At 45.3% G+C, this 19,231-nt stretch overlaps 1 protein-coding gene across 5 annotated transcripts in view; it reads right to left on the bottom strand.

Moving 5' to 3' along the window:
* Dmtn (transmembrane and coiled-coil domain 2 protein Dmtn) overlaps nt 1–19,231 on the bottom strand; it is a 61,338-nt gene that overhangs the window by 23,843 nt on the left and 18,264 nt on the right. For all 5 annotated transcript variants that reach the window (XM_084602699.1, XM_084602703.1, XM_084602700.1 and 2 more), the window contains 4 exons: nt 7,810–8,026; nt 6,210–6,441; nt 3,695–3,760; nt 956–1,286 (listed from right to left, as the gene is read on the bottom strand). In XM_084602699.1, coding sequence (XP_084458825.1) covers nt 956–1,286; nt 3,695–3,760; nt 6,210–6,441; nt 7,810–8,026 — 846 coding nt within the window. The remainder of the gene's footprint in view (nt 1–955; nt 1,287–3,694; nt 3,761–6,209; nt 6,442–7,809; nt 8,027–19,231) is intronic.

The following is a 19,231-nucleotide window of genomic DNA, read 5'->3' as shown; positions in this document are numbered from 1 at the left end:
AATCCACAGGAAGTTGTCTGTCATATCAGGATTTCCTTGAAGACAGCACCTGGTGCTCTTAAAAGACCAGTAACAGGAACCGTGCTACTTAACCTTTAGGTTAACTGGAGATTTCATAGTACTGCACTGAACAGCAGTCATTTTATACATACTGGGAAGGAATCACATTGCTGTGGCACTGCTAGTTGCAACCACAAAAATCTGAAGGCTAATGTAATGCACCTTGTGCGCACAAAGCTATCCCCTTTCCAGAAGTTTTGAGAAGTCAAGCTTTACAACAACAACAAGCGCTTTGCAGTGGAACTCAAGCTTCTCAGCACGCTGAATAACTGGTCTCTCTGGCAAAAGGAGTCGAAGCAGTCATCTGAGCATCAGGCATTCTTGATGTTGGCTTAAGCAAAAGCGGAGCAATCGTGTCTAATACACCACTGCTCCAAGTGCCTACACGTACCACCAAATGACATCAAGCCATGCACAAAAAGTAGTGCAAAGCTTCACCTCCCAACGTTCTTCATTTTCAGCCAAGCTAACATCACAGTCTGATATGAAGCAGGCTAGCTTGCATAAACAGAGCACCAGGTGGGTGCTGGAGAGTTCCTGTTACAGCTCGCCTCATTGTCTTTATGATGGCACCTTTCTGCAGCACTTTACGCATACGGCCCAGCATACGCAGGCAGCTAAGTTCTGTTTAAACCCAGCTACTTAAGGTTCGTCCCTCTCAATTACATAGGACGACCACCTCGAAACCAATCAGCCTTCATCAACAAAGCCTCAAATAACAAGGACACAAAGCGAGTGATATAAAGATAACGCTGAACCACAAATGAGAGCAGCAACAGGGACCTTGAAGCATCTCATGCCTGAGGAACCTACCCGACTCTGCCTTGAATAATGCTCTCCAGATATATTCGACGACACGGCTTCACAAGCAGCGAGGGAGGGCGAGCACACATACCTTGAGTGCCTCGATCTCCTCCGTGAGGCGCTGGCACTCCTCCCGCCGCTCGGCCAGCTCGGCCAGCAGGGGCTCCAACTCTGCCTCAGGGACCAGAGCCCCACCCACCGTGGAGGCCAGAGGGGGTGGGGCCACCGACGGGCTGGCCACGCCCGCCAGCAGTGACTGCGGGTCTGGTGGTGGGATTAGTGGAGGGTGACGGGGGCTGGCCGTGGCCGGTGCTGACCCCGACCCTGCACTGCCCGAAGCCCCGGGATGGTGGGACAGGGACGCCAGCTGGCTTGACTCAGATGTTAGGCTCGAGCTGTCCTCATCTGATGCGTACTTGTTGCTGCATCCAGGAAAGAGACAGCGAAACAAAGACAGCAGTAAGCACAAAATGTTCATCATAGAGGAGAGCCCAACTTTTAGTTCATTCACGTTAACACAATTTAATAGTTCATGCAATTTAGAAGCGTTAACTATTACACATGCTAGTGCGACCAAGGCATATAATCTATGATTTCTTAAAGGACTCTCAGCAATCCAATAAGTGCAGTGGCACAGTCTATAGAGTTAACTATACTCTACAGATGGTATATGCCCTATACAGTGGCGTTGCAGAAACATCTTACTAGTGCAATGCATTCAGTAACAAAATTTTATGCAATGAAATCATCACCCTACTGGCCAAAATATATAACAGGAAATATAAGCCTGTTCGCTAGCCAAGAGAATCAAATATCAGGCTGTTGCTTTGGGTCCCAGCTGCTATGCAAGTGCAGTGACACCCAAGATTCTTAGCTGCTGCCAGCGAGACTTCCAAAACTGCAGGCCTCTGAGGCCATCAACCCTCTAGTCTTGGCTATGGTGCCAGAGGGCATGCCATAATAGGGCCACCGAATCAGCATGCTTCAGTAACGATGACCACCTTCACACCTGGTCCACAGGCATTTACTAAAAGCAGCACATACATCTGCTTGTACCGTTTCAGCTTATCAGAGAGTTCCTGATGGGATCTATCCCTCGAGAGAAAGAAGTCAAAATATGAAAGTTGCGAGTGTGCTGCTCACTAAGGCTAGAAAAAGCAGATCTAACATTCATTGATGAAAACTTGAGCGAGGCAGGGATAGAAATTACTTCTGTGGCGTCTCACTACCCAGACAGCTGGTAGTCATTCCGGTGGATGGACACACATGCTTCCACGCGCTTGCAGGCCTTTCAGATGGCTTGAGATCCCAGGAGTTAAAATGTTCGTCTGAAAACCGACATCCCACAGACATCTGCTGCCGTAATTACCTATACAGCCAACTTAGGAAAATACAAACATGTATGTACCTGAACACTCACGCACATCATAGATGAAAAGGCTTCTGCACATGCTAGAAGTACAGTAGAGTGCAAAAAAAAATTTTTCATAGTCTGCATCGGCAATTCAAAAAGCATAAATATTCATTTATGGTGTCCTCAGCCAACAGCATTTACAGTAAAATCTCAGCGATACGACTTTCGGGATGATACGAATTCACAAAATTCTCCGGCCAGAGTGCATTGTGCACAATGCGCAAAATTTTGGATGGTCCGAACCCTCTCCCGCGCCACAATAGATGATACAAACGCGCGAACTGCAGCTGCAACCTTGAACACTACGCACCGCCCGCACATCGTTGACTCTGCGATCGCCAGCTGCTCTGTATGTATGCATCACGGGCAGTTTGCAGTGGCCCATGGTCCACACCTCGCCAGCACCTCAATTCTCGAGCTCACGCCGCAAAAAGTATTTAGTGGCGCGTAGCCCACAAACCTCAGATGTCGCAACCGAAGCAGATTGCGGAGGCGCACGTGGTGGGCGCACACGGACTGCACATCACTGGCTCCGTGATTGCAATCCGCGAGCAGTTTGCGGTGCCGCGCAGCCCGCATGTCGCAATATCCTGCTATGCTGTGTGAGCAGCGAGAAGTATGCCGAGGTGGGCGGACGGCACACTGCCGGCATCATGACTGTTTTCCACGCCGCGAAGTTAGCTGAGCGCGGCCGTGAGTACTAGTTGGCGGCGCATGCGGCGGGCACGCATGGGCTACACATTGTAGACTTCGCGATCGCATACAGCGTGACTACGCTGTATGCATCACATGCAGTGTGCGATGCCGCGCGGCTGGTACGTCGCCATCTCCTGTCGTGCTGTACGCGCCGCGAGAAGTCCGCGAAGGCATGCGGCCCGCACGTCGCCAACGTCGCGATCGCCTGTGTGCGCCGCGAGTGGTGAGCTGTGACCACGCGACTATAATAAACCTTCTCGGACGCAAACAGATCTGCGCGATTGCCTTTCCCATGCTTCTGCACACTTATTTTCATTTGTTTTGATGATACGAACGTTCTAATGATATGAATTTTTTCGCGACCCAGTGAGATTCGTATCACCAAGGTTCTGCTGCATAAAGTTTACTGCACACTCATGCGCTCCCACTAGCAGATGTTTTGGGCAGACGACATCATCAACACAGTGGTAATTCACTCCAACACAGTGGTAATTCACTCTACAATGGCCTATCAGCACGGATCTCAAACCCAGGAAGAAAGAGTCATGGAACCTTGCTAGTGTTTTGCACATTCAGCCGAGGCACACAAAGTCTTCATACTTGCATCATGTTTGATGCCACTTCCTGTGTGCCAGTGCGGAAACGGTGAGCTCAGCTAAAGACATCACGATGTATTTTCACACAGTCTGGCACAACGCTATTGAGAGAAGCAGGTCTTACTCGGTTGATGAATGTGCCACTGACGCCAGTCCGGACAGCCCACCCTTGATGTTCCCCACCACTCCACTGGACCATGCAAGAGATACAACAAAAGAAACTGGGAATGCACACAAGACACCTGGTGACTGCCTGCATAACTGCTCTAGCATAAAACACACTGCAGTGGCCAAACACCCTGCTGCATTATGAAACACCGAGGAGACCTTCACAAAAACATGGCCACCGCAGTCAGGTTCAGTAGCAGAGCATCTTAACCATTGAACTACTATGGAGGAGAGGGTGGTGACATCCACATCTTATTTTTGGACTTGTCCCAGCCCAAAAATGAAGCTGACCAATCTCAATTTGTCCTAACTGTCCCTTCTAGGAAAGGAACTTGTAGGGCATGCCGCAGTTCTTTAACACTCCTCGTGGTCATTAAATGCCTGCGGAGTAATGCACACGGCCACCACTAGCCGCTAGAGGCGCTACTGCTTGCAAGAATACATCGAGCCGCCATAGAACTTGCCAGTGGAGATTTTGTTCCGGGCAGTACTTTAATAGGAACACAAGAAACTTTCCATGACTGTCCTGTTATTTGATTTTATAATGTGCTCTAGCATTTAGTTTACAAATAGAATCTTCCCCTTCTGTTAGGCAATAGCAGGAAAGACGAGAGCAGTGCTAGTGATGTATGAATGCCTCACTGGAGCAGACGTGTGGCATAGAACTCCACAGCACTGCAACACGAAATTGATGTGAATGAAATTTATAACCTGACAGGGAACATTTAACAGCCGCTAGGTGAGCTGTGTAAGGCCATTTGCTTGTCTCCCACCTGCACTATGCTTTTTCTGACCCCAAAGCTTGCCAGTACAGTAGTAAAAAAAATTAAATAAAGGGTGTATGTCGCCCTAACTGTGCTCTTGTGAGGCTAATCTCTTCAACATCACGCACTCCTGCTTCTCTGGTTGTTGAAATAATGACTTTTATTCTAACTGACATTTCACCCCTGGTGAACGAGTTATAATGACCCATTCACCGGAAAAACCGAGCATGGCGCTGGCAGGCTGTAGCCGACAGCCGACATGGCTGAGCTAGACTTAGAGGTACCTGACATTACGCTTGGCAGGGGTTGCCAACTCGGGCCTTTCCTTTCACACGGGAGGGTGATATCACAATCAGTCAGTCAGGACCCTTGCAATCACTTTACTCCCGAGGCCAGGCAGGCACATTTATATGGGTTGGCTGAAGCAGGGCTTTATATGTAGGCTGGTAGCCTACGCTATAGTGTCATGCCCTTAAAGGCAGATCTTAAAGGACAACCCCAGTAGTTTTTTTAATCATCTGAGAATTATTGATTGCATTACCTTCCTCTGCATGTCCTGACTTCGACAAAGAAAAAAAAACGAAAAAAAACCCCCTTTAATTTAAGTATAGAACTACACTGATAAAAAAAGAACAGCAAATTGAAATCGAAATTGCCTTTAGGGGCAGCAACGATGTTCCAGTTAACAAAACAGTGATGGCACACACAGTATTGGCAAAATGCTCGTATGTGCATTGGATGGTGGAAATAGTCATGCAGTACATAGAATGTTCAAGATAGCCTAATACAGGCCTGAAAATTTCATAACACAAGGTGCAGGCAGTAAACGCAGGTTTATTGTTTGGGGCGTTACAAAATGCAGTGTTGCTTGCAGAAATAGCCTGAGCTAAGGCCCTCAAAACTGCCCATTTTAATAGAGTTGCGCGCGAAGGAATTGTCGCAGGGTGCCAAATTTGGTAGCGGCGACTCAGGACGACTCTTTTGTTTTTGCATACAACTCACTCCAGTCTCCAAAACTTATTTCTTAAAACGCTACAAAAAACATGCTAGAGAAACATTCGAACAGTACTGAATGAAATCAAGATATGCGAAGAACAGAGTGGGAGAGGTTTTAACATATATAGCGGTCTCAAAACTGACATCATAATAAGGACAACTCAACGCAACAAAACCTGCCCTTGACTTTCAAAAACAAGCGACATGTGGCTTTGATATGCAGCTCATATTGTTTTCAAATACTTTTCAAAAGCAGCTGATGGACATTTCCAGAACCACACACACTAGTTATAAGTATCAATTTACTGTTGCATGAAAACCATGACTGAGTTTCCCTAACAAACTGTTGTTGCTCTGGGATATGACTGCTCACACAGACAAATTAGGTTTGCTAGTCTACACGTTTCACAGTAGTTTTCCGGCCAGCCACATGCTTTTTAAGCACTTTGTTTGAAGTAGGTACTAAACAAGAGTCGACAATACGTCAACGAACTTCCTGACCAAACATTTGAGTAAGTTGAATGATCAATGAACGACACCTCAAAGTCATAAAAGCCTCAGCACATTCAGCAGAATAAAACTATGCAAGTAAAAAAAGCTGATCATAGTGAAGAACAAGTGGCAGTTGTTCCCATGAAAATGCAACAGGCTAGGTCTGTTGCGCCTCACAGAAAGTGAGCCTCGAGGAAAAAAACGCGTCTCTCATCCCACCTGATGCCCTGGCCGACATTTTGCAGCACGTCTCGCGGCTGCCAGGAGGAAGATGCTGTGGCGCCATGCGTTTCCAACTCGCGCTTGCGCCTAATGTATCCCTCCAGCTTCCGCTGCAGCTGGGCGATGGACTGGGCACACTTCTGGTTCTTCTTCTCAAAGACACTCTTGATACGCTGCATCTGCTGACGGTCCGCGTTCGCCGCCAATTTCAGGTACTCGTTCACATTGTCTGCGCACAAGCATCGTAAGCGAGCCCTTTGCACCAAGCACATTTAGCAGCGCTTTATGCAACCCCATGCCTAGAGCACATTGCACGACTGAAGAAAAATGCTAACAACAAGGAACAAGATTACGACAAACACACATGCTTTTTCAGTACGTAGTTGTCACATCGTTAAGAATCCTAATTAGGCAGGATTTATTTTCAGTTCTCACACCTTATGCTACCACGTTTCTGCTTTCATCTGTTTTACGAAAATATCATAACTGCATAACCATAACTCAGTTAGGAGCATAAAACAAGTTCAAGCACATGAAAATGAATGCTTTGCAATGGACACTAACATTTACTGTCTCTTTGTCATTCGAAAGGTAATACAGTTAAACTCGATTATAATGCAAATGTAAAATGCTTGCGACTTTTCATTACGTTCAGGTTTTTGCAATGCAGAACAAAAACTAGATTAAGAATCGATTGTAAGGGAAACCATGTTGAAAGTGTTTACAGTAAATCAGAATTATTCAAAGTTACAGAAATGGTGGACAGTTTCACGATCCCCAATTGCCCACCACCATTGCTTCATGAAGCCAACTCTGCCTCGCGTCGCCAGCGCATTCTGCTCTTACCATTACCGACAAGCGGGAGTCAGCGAGCAACCGTATGGCAGCAATGGATGCACACCTCCGCCACGAGTCTTTTTTCTTTGTTCTGTTGTTTTTCACCGCTTTTAAGCATAACTATTTTAGTGTCACATTCCGAAAGCGAAAGCTGCGTAGACTGCTGTATTTGCCACGTAGATGTGCCGTTGCCGCTGAAACACAGTGCGTTCTATCGACTGCAGTCGCTCGTGGTCGTAGACATTCCTGTCACATCAGTTCGTGTTTTATCGTCCTGAAACTTTTCAGGGTTCTGCGAAATTTCCAGTAATTAATTCAGCAATAGCTAAGAGACAGTCGGTGCTGTGAGTTCGTTATATCAAAATCAACCACGGCGACATGTCTGTTACATGAAGTTTTCAAATACACTTCAATGGTGGGGAGGGGGGGGGGGGGGGGGAGGGGGAAATAACGAAGAATTTACTACACAGAGGTTCGGTAAACGAAGGTTTATTAACTGTAGTGAAGAAACATGCAGCAAAACCTGCTACGCTGTGACGCTGCCATTTCATGTTTAGTGCTGCCCAGTGCTGCAACTGACCAATGTTTTGCCCACCATTTTCCTTTTCCTTGCATACCCTTTTTGAGTGGCTGCCACTAACTTCTTGATCTGTTTGCAGTGAGCTTTCTTTTTCCTTTTTACCCCTCTGTGTACACCACGTGGTTTGCCTCACAGCCCCAAACATTTTGAGCAGTTGACCTCCCCCCAATCCTCTCTCACCATCGCGTGTCGTCTGCTCGGCCTTGATGAGCTCTCGCGTGCGGGCAATCTTGTGGCTGATATGCTCCAGGGCCGCCCTCGTCCGGTGCAGGTCTGGGGTGTGGGCGAGCAGCTGGTCCGTCTCGTCTGCACTGGGTGCCCCGCCCCCAGCCTCTGCAGCAGCCCCCCCATTGGCCAGCAGGGACGTGCTGGCCACCAGAGCAGGCCCCACCCCCTCCTGGCAGAAGGGAGAGACAGAGAGATCACTCCCAACCCTAGACTGAGTGAGCAACTGCAACTCCAGCCCAGATCTATTTCGCAACACGTTTCTGTGTGCCCCAGTGTGTCGTCCAACATTGCAGACGACAGGGGCCCCCTACAGGACTTTATGTTAAGCAATGCTGGTGCAAATGCATGCCACTCACTCCAACCAGAAAGCACTGTGCAGTAGTTGCCTCTGACACCTCCAAGTTTCTGGAAGCTGTCATATAAGTAGGAAGTTGGAGGTTTCTGTTTTCAATTCAATTTTGAGAGAAACAGATCAGCAGAGCCCATGACATAATATGCAACAGCTTGCTGGGTATTGATTCCCAGCGAGAATTAGGCACAACAAAAAAATGACAGTAGCTTTGGTGCAGTTAGGCCAAGTGCAAATGAAGTGTTTAAGCACTTTGGTTTGCAGTTACACATGCTCATTAGCACAAGCAATTGGCACATAACTGCATTATGTGGGAGACCACCCAACATAAATATACAACCCCGCTTTAACCAAGCCATAAGAACATGCCTGCCTGCTCCAGGGGTAGCATGTCTGGCTTGGAAGTTGGAACCAAGGAGTCCTGGAGGGTTTGATTCCCATCTCAAAAGTGCTTCCAGAGTTGGCAGCTCCAGCCAACTGTGCCATGACTTCAGACCAACAGATAGACAGCAGCAAAGTTGGTTAATGGAGGCTTTCGCACACTTGATTTTTACGATGCTACACTGTAAAAATTGAGGGTGCAAAAGACAGGTGTGCAGAGAGAGTGGAATAATCAAGTACTAGAACCCTACACTTCAGAGCCATTGCTCGGCAACTTAAGGCACAAAACCACGCAGACAGCGGGGAGCTCTATGCCCACAAAGTGTTACACAGCTAAGGTTGCTCTTCTGAAACTACAAGGACTATTGGAGTGTTTGTACCTGGCCACCAATAACACGAAACCATGCACACCACAAGTGGCAGGATCTTCCTCGACTTTGGAGTGGCACCCCCTTTGTTTCTTCTGTAACACACATTATCCGATATGTGGTACTCTGGCAGTTTTATGCAGTTCTGCAACAGTCACCTTTTACCAGATATGTGAAATTTTTCTCGGGACACAACGAACCAATTCCACAGTTTCTTTCGTCAGCGAAGCAGTGGGCCACAAGTGAGAAAGACCCATACATTCATCACAAGCAGATTAAGTGTTTCCAACACAAAGGCAACTAAAGAGTAAAGCCTCTTTCCATCTGCCTAAGCCTGCAAAGTGCACTATAATGAAGCACTAAAAACCACACGACAAAACCTCAGAAAGTATGAGATTTTAGTTACGCTTCACTGTACACTAGCACAATCAACTCAAAGCAGTGAAGACAGCTCTATAGAAGCATTAGTGGACTCTGCCTGCACTTCTTCTCCAGCAGCTATTTTTGTGATTGTGAAAACTTAATAGCAAATGCATGCAGCTTGCCTGTTGCTTTTGCCTGTTGCTTTTGCCTGTTTGTTTTTCATTTGCTTTGATTCTTCAAAATCCATTTAGGTATCATGCCTCAATTGCTTAACTCCCAAACTGTTGCTTTTTTCTAATGGTGACAGCTTTCACCCTGCAGGCACTGCTCTCCATGTGGGTTTCTTGTTACTGGTAGCTGGTATGTCAACTACTCATAACAAACAAGTGTCATAACAAACAAGTGTTTGCAAATAGTAATCTTTCCAAACTGAATTGAATATGGACAGTATAGCTTAAATATGAAATCAAACAGGAATTAGATACTTGTACTAATATTCGCTACTTGTGTGAATAATCCTACAGAATGAAAAGTTATGTTAAACACTGAAGCTCCAGTGGTAGAACTTCAATGGAACTTCAATACGGTGCCATAGCTTATCGATTTAAAGCTACAGCTGTTACAAGGACCAAATAATGAACTTTATGTGTCCAGTTTTCTTCAGCGCAATGTAAAGCATCTATGTACTATATTTTTGGCATGCTGGATGTCACTGAACTATAAAACAAATTATTCAGCATATCCTTATCTTATACTAATGGGCTTGCTTAGTGTTCTTTGCATTTATACAAAACTGGAGCGCAGCTCAACATGAACCATTTTTGGTGTGAAAAAAATTAATCTGAAAAATTGCTCCGCTTTCTCCACGAGTTTACTGCTGCATAATACTCATCGAAGCAATTTAACATTCTAATGCAAGTTTTCTCGCATGCTGGAAACACCAAGGCACAGATACATATCGCATTTGAGGTCTTTTGATGAAGTTAATACCAATGACCCTTTTGCTAAAAAAAAGAAAGAAGCTCCAGTGATCAAAAATGTTTCAAGGTGACATCAGTCAGCTTCCAGGCTCATCCAGAGTGAAATTTCACCATTTGTATGCATGTGAGAAATGCATGCAGCTCATATCATATAAAGGGTTTAAAAGCGAAAATTATGGAGTCCACCAACGATGCCAGTGGCATTCACATGCCCGTCTCATACAAGATATAAACAAGTAGCACATAACGTTCATTACATAGTTTCAACAAACAGTCCACGGTATCAGATAAGCATGACAGAGTATAGCCAGAAACAAAAATTGGAAAATTATTTTCTTTCCCTGACAAAGCTCCTATGGCATTTTCCCATAAAACTACATTAGCTACAAATTTAATTTTCAAGAAAACAAGTTTTCTTCCGAGCAGTCCTCTGACTACGTGCAAGTAAAAAGAAGGTTTCCTTAACAATTTCCACTGGCCTGAGAGAGGTTTGTTCATTTATTTGTTTTCCTAATAAGCATGCTGTACCTCTACAAAACAGTTGCTCAGAAAAGCACACGAAAGCAGTCCTCGGGTAATGAGGAATGCCTGGTGAGCACTGCATCTCAGCCCCCTCTGCAGCCATCTGCATTAAGTGTTGCAAAATCGTGGCAATTTTTACATAATAATAATGCACGGCCACTCCTTGAGGTCCCATCTGAACTTTACTTGACGACTAGTCAACTGGACACTGTCAGCAATAAAGGATATATGTTTGAACTAGACTATAATCGCAGATAAATTACTTTTAAACTCAAAGTGTGCTTCAGCACATAGAAAAAACTGACACTTCGGCTCACAAAAGGATGCTGCAGGTACGGGGGTAGAAAATGTCTCATTTACATGTACACAGCCTTGAAGGACTAAACAAAATCTCAGCAAGGCCACTTCAAGATGGCCACTGTGAACGACAACATGACACCACAACAAACACGTAGTCACAAACAATGCGTAAGAAACTAATAAATGTCAGACAAAGAACCAGGAATGAGGCTGCAGGTTATCAGTACCTACACAGCTGACATTGTTATTAAATCGGAAGGCAGCCGTCAAGTTAAAAGTGAATGAACAACAGCCCTAGGGAATTTATACTGCAGCAAGCCCCTCTGCAAACCCCCCAGTGACAGGTAGGGCTTATTCAGTGGGAAGTGCACAATAGCTACACTGTACACAACAGTTACAGAACAGGATTAAGCATGTCACTTGATGGTCACACAAAGCAAGTACAACACGAGACCCATGAAGATCTTTTGCCTAGAAGGGTGCCTCCATAAACCATTAGCTGTAATGCATTATCTTCGTGCAGATGGTTGAAGAGGGTGCTGAGATATCATCATCATCATCATCATCTCAGTTCTGCTTCCTGCCAATGAGCTTTAGGGAACGACACTGCTAAATTATGAAATGAGCATCCCCAGCAATTAGTGCTGTGTTGGCATCCCACATCTCTGACTTCGAACTGCACTGCCTCCATGCTTTAGTAGATGGAAAACAGATGGGGCAGGTGACACGTGCCGTGTGACTGGCTAGGCCAACAGAGAGTGCCATGTGACTGGTACTGCAAGTTCTGAGATCGGCGCCAGCAGCTGACCACATGTTCACACTTTCGAAAAATGTGCTAGAGTTTAAAAGGCAGAACATGCCGAATTACATGCCACCTGTGAGGCCCCCTCGAAATCTTTTGCCATTCATTGTCAGGCCGGAATCCTATCGGCACTAAGGAGCCCCTTCAATCTGGCATTTTATCCCCTTTCTGAGTCGCTCATCTCCATTGGATTCTATTCTTTTCTGCAGCTGAACAGAATGATAAAAACCAACTGGCAATGTGGTACCACTAAGTGAACCACTTCAAATGTTCACGTAAACCAATGTGTACAACATACATTTCGGCTGGAGTCTATGTACACAGTGCTTATTGGAGAATAAACATTGGTTCCATTGCTATTCATATTCTCCTGTACATGCTCTCAGTTATATCCACTGTTGCTTAAACTAAGCAAATCCAGCCTCCAAAGAATGAGAAGCCTAAACAAGTGTAACAGCCATGCAAAAAAAAAATCTGCCCCCTGTAACACCTCGGCCAACTTGGGCATCTTAATAATGCCTTCAAAAAAACAACAGCAGAGCTGAGCAAAACTCTTACCAAATATATTCTACGTGAGGCCAGAATGCTGCCTAGATGCAAGGCTGGAAGCACAGGTCACAACAGCCCTTTGCAGCACGTGCTGCACGGTGACATTTCAAAGCAGCCTCAATTTCGCAGGCCATTCGAGCAGCCCTGAGTTTAACAGACATTCCCAGCTGTTCTGTCAATCACTCTACCATGGTACTCCGGCCGTACACAACTCCAGCCAATTAAAAGCCAGACGATCAGAGCAAAACACTTTTGAACTGGACCTGATCCCCAGCCAAGGCAGGTGTTCACAGAATGGTTTTCATTGGAAATGACTGAAATTTAGCAAAAAAAAAAAAAAAAAGAGAGAGAGAGAGAGAGAAATGATGCTGACACAAGGCGGTTCACCCTCGAGTGCACTTAATATACTTTCATTGCATAGCATAGGCCCTTATTCAACGGCGAAGGTACGAAAAGTGAAATGCGCTCAAGAAAGCACTTTCACTACGCATCCCTACATGCGCAATGACACTGAGAATATCACAAGCCACCGCCCAATGATCTCTGCCCAATGATTTAACATTCAAAAAAGCAAAACCACTATTGCAAATGGATTTAAGAACAACCAATAAATGATTTTTGTTTCTTTTTATTATTAATGTTTAACAGTCTTGAAAGCAGCACTGACTTCCACAGCTAATGAATGTAGCGTAGCAGCATAGTACACTGATTTGCACTTAATGCTAGTTACACTGTAAGAAATCCTTTACCTGCACTCACCCATGGGATTGAAACATGGAGGCTAACAAAAAGGGTTCTACTTAAGTTGAGGACAACGTAGAGTGCCATGGAACCAAAAATGGTAGGTGAAATGTTAAGAGATAAGAAGCGTGCAGAGTGGGTCAGAAAAATAGCTCGAGTTAATGACATTCTAGTGGACATAAAGAAGAAATGGGCATGGGCAGGACATGTAGTGCAAAGAGAGGATAACTGATGGTCGCTCTGGATAACATATTGGACTTCAAGGGAAGAAAAACTTGACAGGGGGCGGCAGAAAGTTAGGTGGGTGGATGAGGTTAAGAAATTCGCAGCGGTCAAGTGGATGCAACTAGCCCAGGACCGGTTTAATTGAAGGAGTATGGGAGAGGCCTTCGCTCTCCAGTTGGCATTGTCAGGCTGATCAGTGAAATATCACTCCGCAACTTCAACGAAAGCATACTTTCCAGTTTAGCTCACTCTTGGGCAGTTACGCATGTTCACTCTGTGTGCCCCCCTTTTCATTTCCATTCGCTATAGTTTCAGCAACCAGGTTAAGCTCCAGCATGCGAGGCGGCTCCTCTAGAACTTTGACAAGGCCAGAGTGCAAAACGTTTTTCAGCAACATCAAGTGGGATTTAAGCACCAAGTTTTTGCAGAACGGCTGAGATTTTCAATTTTCACGGTAAACCAGATACCACTCTGCCACTCTGAAAAACCTGCCAGCCATAAGTAATAGAAAAGTTTAAAAAACACGCAAAAAAAAGCTGAACTCAATTGCATGCCAAGGAAGACAGAGTTGAAAATTGAATAATTTTAACAATTTAGCAATGTTATGAGAAACAGGGCACCTTCAAAACGAATTTCGGCAACAAAAAAAGAAAAGTAGTTTCTTGGTAAATCAGCTTCACTTCATTTTGTTAGTGCAGTTGGGAAAATGGGTACATCAGACTCACAACCACCGACAGAACTGAATGGTGACCTTCTGAACAGCCCTAAAAAAAATAGACCTGCAGCTGCATCACATTTTTACACCTATAAAAAGGGACTGTGAAGCACATTTTGTATAGACTGAATTATTTTATTGTGAAAGCAATACTACGACAGCCAAGGTGAGACCTCGGGTGGCCGCAGCTACGCCGTGAAGAGGTGTAGCTACGGTCTCCTCATAAAAAAAAATCAGCCTGCTATGACATTTGAATTTCCGTTATCCCTATGCCACAGGAAGGAGCTGCCAACTCTGGTCGATCCTTTCATATGGGAAGGTGATATCAGAATCAGCCTGCCAGAATCGTTTCCATTCTCGTTACCTCTACGACACGCAGGCACATCCATACGGCTTGGTTGAAGCGTGACTTTATATGTGGGCTGGTAGCTTACACTGTCGCATCATGCCCTTAAAGCAGGAGCTTAAGTATCTCCAATGATGTAGAGTCTTACACTGATAGGGCGTGATATGGGAATAATATAGCAGGTAAAAGAAGCTACAGCTGTTGCTTTCGCAATTCAACCAGGGTTAACCAGAGCTCGACCACAACTGATTTTTTTCATTGCAATGTTTTGTTTTCATGTTTATGCCCTTGACTTCTTTAATGTTTTCATTTTTTCAGGGAATTTACAAAGTGGTATCTTTCTTTCATGTCTTGTATAAAACTGGAAAAAAAAAGTTTTTTCTTCGTATGTATTGGACCAACCATGTAAGTCACTGCATTTAAATATACATAATAGACCCCTTTCATAAATGTTAAGTCGGCTTCACCTCTATGCTGCATTCCCCACTAATGGCAGAACTGCAGTGTATTGAAACATTGTATTATGGCCATAATTCATATGATTTATGCATCAGAACATATTCGCATAACTGCCCTATTACCACTAAATGCATCTGTGTAGAAGCAGTATGCGATTTCAGGTCTATATCGCCATTTTTCTGGCAGCCAGTGACGCCATGTTTGGGGAAAGAAGCAGCGTGGGAAAGCCTACTTAACGATTTTTGCAAGGGGTCCATAGCAGAATTGAGCAATTATTTGATTTCACAGAATTTTGTGTTTAAAGAATACTTAAGAATTCCCCGTTTTATTTCACAGTCCCAAAAGAGTTTAACATTGAAAAAGAAAAAACTTGAATATATGTACACCATATTTTCAGAAGTGATAAAAGAGGCACTGTACATCATTCTTATGTAGTTTAAATTTTTTTTTATGTTTTCAATTTTACACCTGTAGGGTTATCAACTGTGCATGCCTGCTCGGGTTTTCTTTTTATATTCGTGTGCGTGTGTATTTCCTCCCATTTCGAGGAGTTGTCCCACGAGGCGTGTGGGCGGAGCGGCGCACGTACCCAAGGGGGGACCATTTTCTTGTTTTTGTCTGCGGTGCAGAGGTCCGGCACGAAGCGGCCAGCACAACTATGGGTGTTTGAGGGAACATCTGTCCGGTCTGAAGCATGCCTGAATGTGTGCGTTGTTTGTTTTGGTTCTTTTCTTGAGGGGTGGGGTCTCGCACATCGAGGGGGGCTCGGCCACTCTGTGTTTCAGCGGTTAGCTAGTGCGCGAGGCTCCAAATGCCGCCAGCAGGCCCCTTCAGTTGCCCGTGGGGTGTCTGTACATTTTTGTGTGTGTGTATGTAACGGGCAATCGTAAATCTCATGCGCATTCGCAAGAGTAGCAGTGGCGGAATGGCTGGCCAGGCTGAGACGTTTCGGCGAACTTGATTCCAGCTGCGTTGTATTCCGTCAAGCTGTGTGGACGGTGGCAGTGTGTCACCTGGGATGGTTTCGCGGAAAGGAGAGACTGCGCGCGAACCGCGAGTTGTGAGGGGCAGCCTGGGAGTTGCAAGCAGGGGAGAAGACGGACGTTCTCCTGCAAGCTCGCTTAGGAGACGGACCGTCCTAAGCTGGAGGGCGACCCAACTCACTGTGTGTCTCTTCTGTCTTCTTGTCGATTGTGCTGTACTGTTCATCTGCCTCACTCATTTTAATTGAACAAGTTTGTTAATTTAATTCGGCGCATTGGAGCGATTTATTTAGGTGAAGCAAGGAGACGGGACCACAAGCAACAGGAAAAAAAAGAAGAGACTTCAAAGACCAACATATAGAAGTTTACTGGTATACCTATCCTTTTACTTCTCCTAATATTTGTCTCCTAGAAGTTTGCACTAAATGATTTCATTTTATGCTATGTCTAAGGCTCTAAGCAAATATAGTTCAAGTGTATAAAAGAGCATTTAAACAGTTACCCTTTGGTACATATTACAACAGGACAGTTTTATATATATATAAAAAATGCCTTTTACATAGCCACTCAGAATTGCCTGTTTTGCAATGGCTTCGACAGAGTTAAAGGCAGCATAATTTTTTTCCATTCATCTAATCAAAACAAGGCAGACTTATCAAAACAAAATTTTTTCTAATCTGTGAAGTTGCACTGCCTACAAAATAGCACGAAATAGATGCATAAAGGAAGAGTGTAAGAAGTATACCTAGCAAAGAATTTGTGGCTTCAATTTACCACAAAGGTACAGAGGAAAAAAAGTTGTGGCAAAAACGGTAAACAAAGTGGCAACATAGAGGGCAACACAAGCTGCAAGTTTCAAGTAGCATTTCTCTTAACCTGACAGTATCAAGACCCCCATTCTGCAGAAAACCGAGCGTTTAAATTGCAAGCGAAAAATCCCAGCATACCCGTGGCAAGTGGCAGCTGCCACGTGACATGACCAAGCCCCCCCCCCCCCCCCCCCCCCAATTGGTTTTCCAAAAAATAACAGCATGAACAATGGGGACGAAAGGTAAAAAAACACAGGACAAGCACTGAACCTTTCGTCCCGTTGTTCGCACTGTTATTTTTTTGAAAATGTATCCCCAACTCACCCGCCTAGCTACTGTGTTCAATAATTGGCTGACAGAACATATGACATCGCAAGATAGCAGATGGTTTTGGTTTTGTGGGGTTTAACGTCCCAAAGCGACTCAGGCTATGAGAGACGCCGTAGTGGAGGACTCCGAAAATTTCGACCACCTGGGGTTCTTTAACGTGCACTGACATTGCACACCACACGGGCGCCCTGCTTTTCGCCTCCATCGAAAAGCGGCCGCCGAGGCCGGGATTCGATCCCTCGTCCTTGGGAACAGTAGTCGAGCGCCGTAACCACTGCGCCACCCCGGCGGGGTGCAAGCAAGATAGCAGAGTTGATCTAGCTCTTTATGAACGGCAAGATGGGACTCAAACCCTCCGGAACCTTGGACGTTCAGACGGCTTGGTTAAGGTGGGGCTCTATACCTACATTGCACGGTCTTCCACATAATGTGGGAGCTTACAAACATACACTACTGAGCACGCCTGCAGATGGGGGCCATTAATTCTGCTGCATCACACACCTAAAGGCAGAGCTTAAGCGTTCCCGCCACTATTTTTTCCATTATCTACTCATCCACAAAGGCAGCACACTGTTGTAGGCAGCCACACGCAACTAGTTACACAAGAGCACCGAACTGTCTACGACACTTTCGCATCATAAGTACTACCTTCATCACTCCAGCATGGCACGCAGCTCAGCAACAGCGGCGCTGCACTAAGTGAAAACAGAGAGCAGCTAAAAACTATGTGCCTACTCTAGAAGCAAGAAATGAGAAAAAAAGTGGCATGCTACCAGTGCCTATGGCCGCTATGCGTAAGAAAGAAAGAAGAAAGACACACTTGCGCCCGTTCGTACGAAAGCCTACCATCTGTCTTCAATGCCAAGAGCAATTCGGCCGGCTTCAGCCTCCCCTCAAAGCTCTCGACGGCGGTGGCGAGAACAGCCCGTTGGCTAGAAGAGGAGGAGACAGAGGTGCAGCAAGAGAGAAGTCTTGGATCATTTGCTCTCGCAACGGGAGAGGCAAAAGTGTGACGTTATGCGATGCCCTCTGCTAGAGGGCCTGGCACATTTCGCTGCACACTAGAATTAGACTGCACAAGAAACACGGTGCCATACACTGTACGCATAGAGCGTGCTAAACTATGAAGTAGACCAGCAGGGCATGCAGTCAGAAACATCAGTAAAGATCATATGGATAACCAGAAATGGCGTAGATTTTCACAGCGACGACTTATACGCTATTGCTAAGCCACCCGCACAACACAGCAGTTAAGATGACAGAGGTAGAGTTCACCAGGTCGCATCAAAAAGTACACGCTGAGCCGGTGACTGAACATCTTGAGAGAAAAAAGTGCACGTCACCTCCTGTCTGTTCTGTCTATTTCTGTGCACTCTAATGTATTTTTGCCTCGAAACATTTGTTAAGTATTAGGCCTACCCCTACCTAATTACTTACTGCTGGCTATTGTCTCTACACTATCTAACTTTCTAAACAGTCTCAACACCCCTTCGGCACTTTTTATTGCGCAACGATAATTCAGCCACTCAGACTAGCTTGAACATTTGCCCTTTGCTGACAAACAATTTGTGAATGCCTACTTCGTATACTTTTGCGTCTGCAGAGTTCACTTCTATAACTCTGAACTATGACCAATGCACAACAAAACCAGTGCTCGCATCAGAACAGTGATTTTAAGCATACTTGTTGGCTGCATATTTCACAATTGCTGGTCACAGAGTTGACAGCTCGTGACACTTTATTTCATCCACTAAAACGATTTTCTTTTCTTTTTTGAATATGCATGATGCCTAACACAGGCAAAAGAAAGTATATTGGTGATGTAATATGGTGGTGGAAAAGATTCTATACTGTAATTAACCCCCTCAGGTACAGCAACCCATCACCACAGGCATTCATTGCGAATGAATGGATGAATAAATAAACCTGATTGGGGAAGGATGTGTGTGCGGCCTTGTTTGAAGACAACACCACTACTAGCGCTATAACAGCTGTGCCTTACTGTCCTTGGGAAGCTCCAAGAAAAGCTGTAAAGACAGAACTTCAATTTTAGGACACTGTCGCTCCCTCCCCTTTCAGCAATGTATGTGACTGGGACACAGCTCCTGTGACATCTGGCAAACCAAGAGACTCTACCTAGACCACAGGGTGA

The sequence above is a fragment of the Amblyomma maculatum genome, chromosome 4 (genome assembly GCF_055883805.1).
Source record: "Amblyomma maculatum isolate TAMU_Amacu chromosome 4, ASM5588380v1, whole genome shotgun sequence".
Lineage (NCBI taxonomy): Eukaryota > Metazoa > Arthropoda > Arachnida > Ixodida > Ixodidae > Amblyomma > Amblyomma maculatum.
The sequence above is the reverse complement of the archived record's forward strand: the minus strand, read 5'-3'. Positions and strand labels throughout refer to the sequence as shown.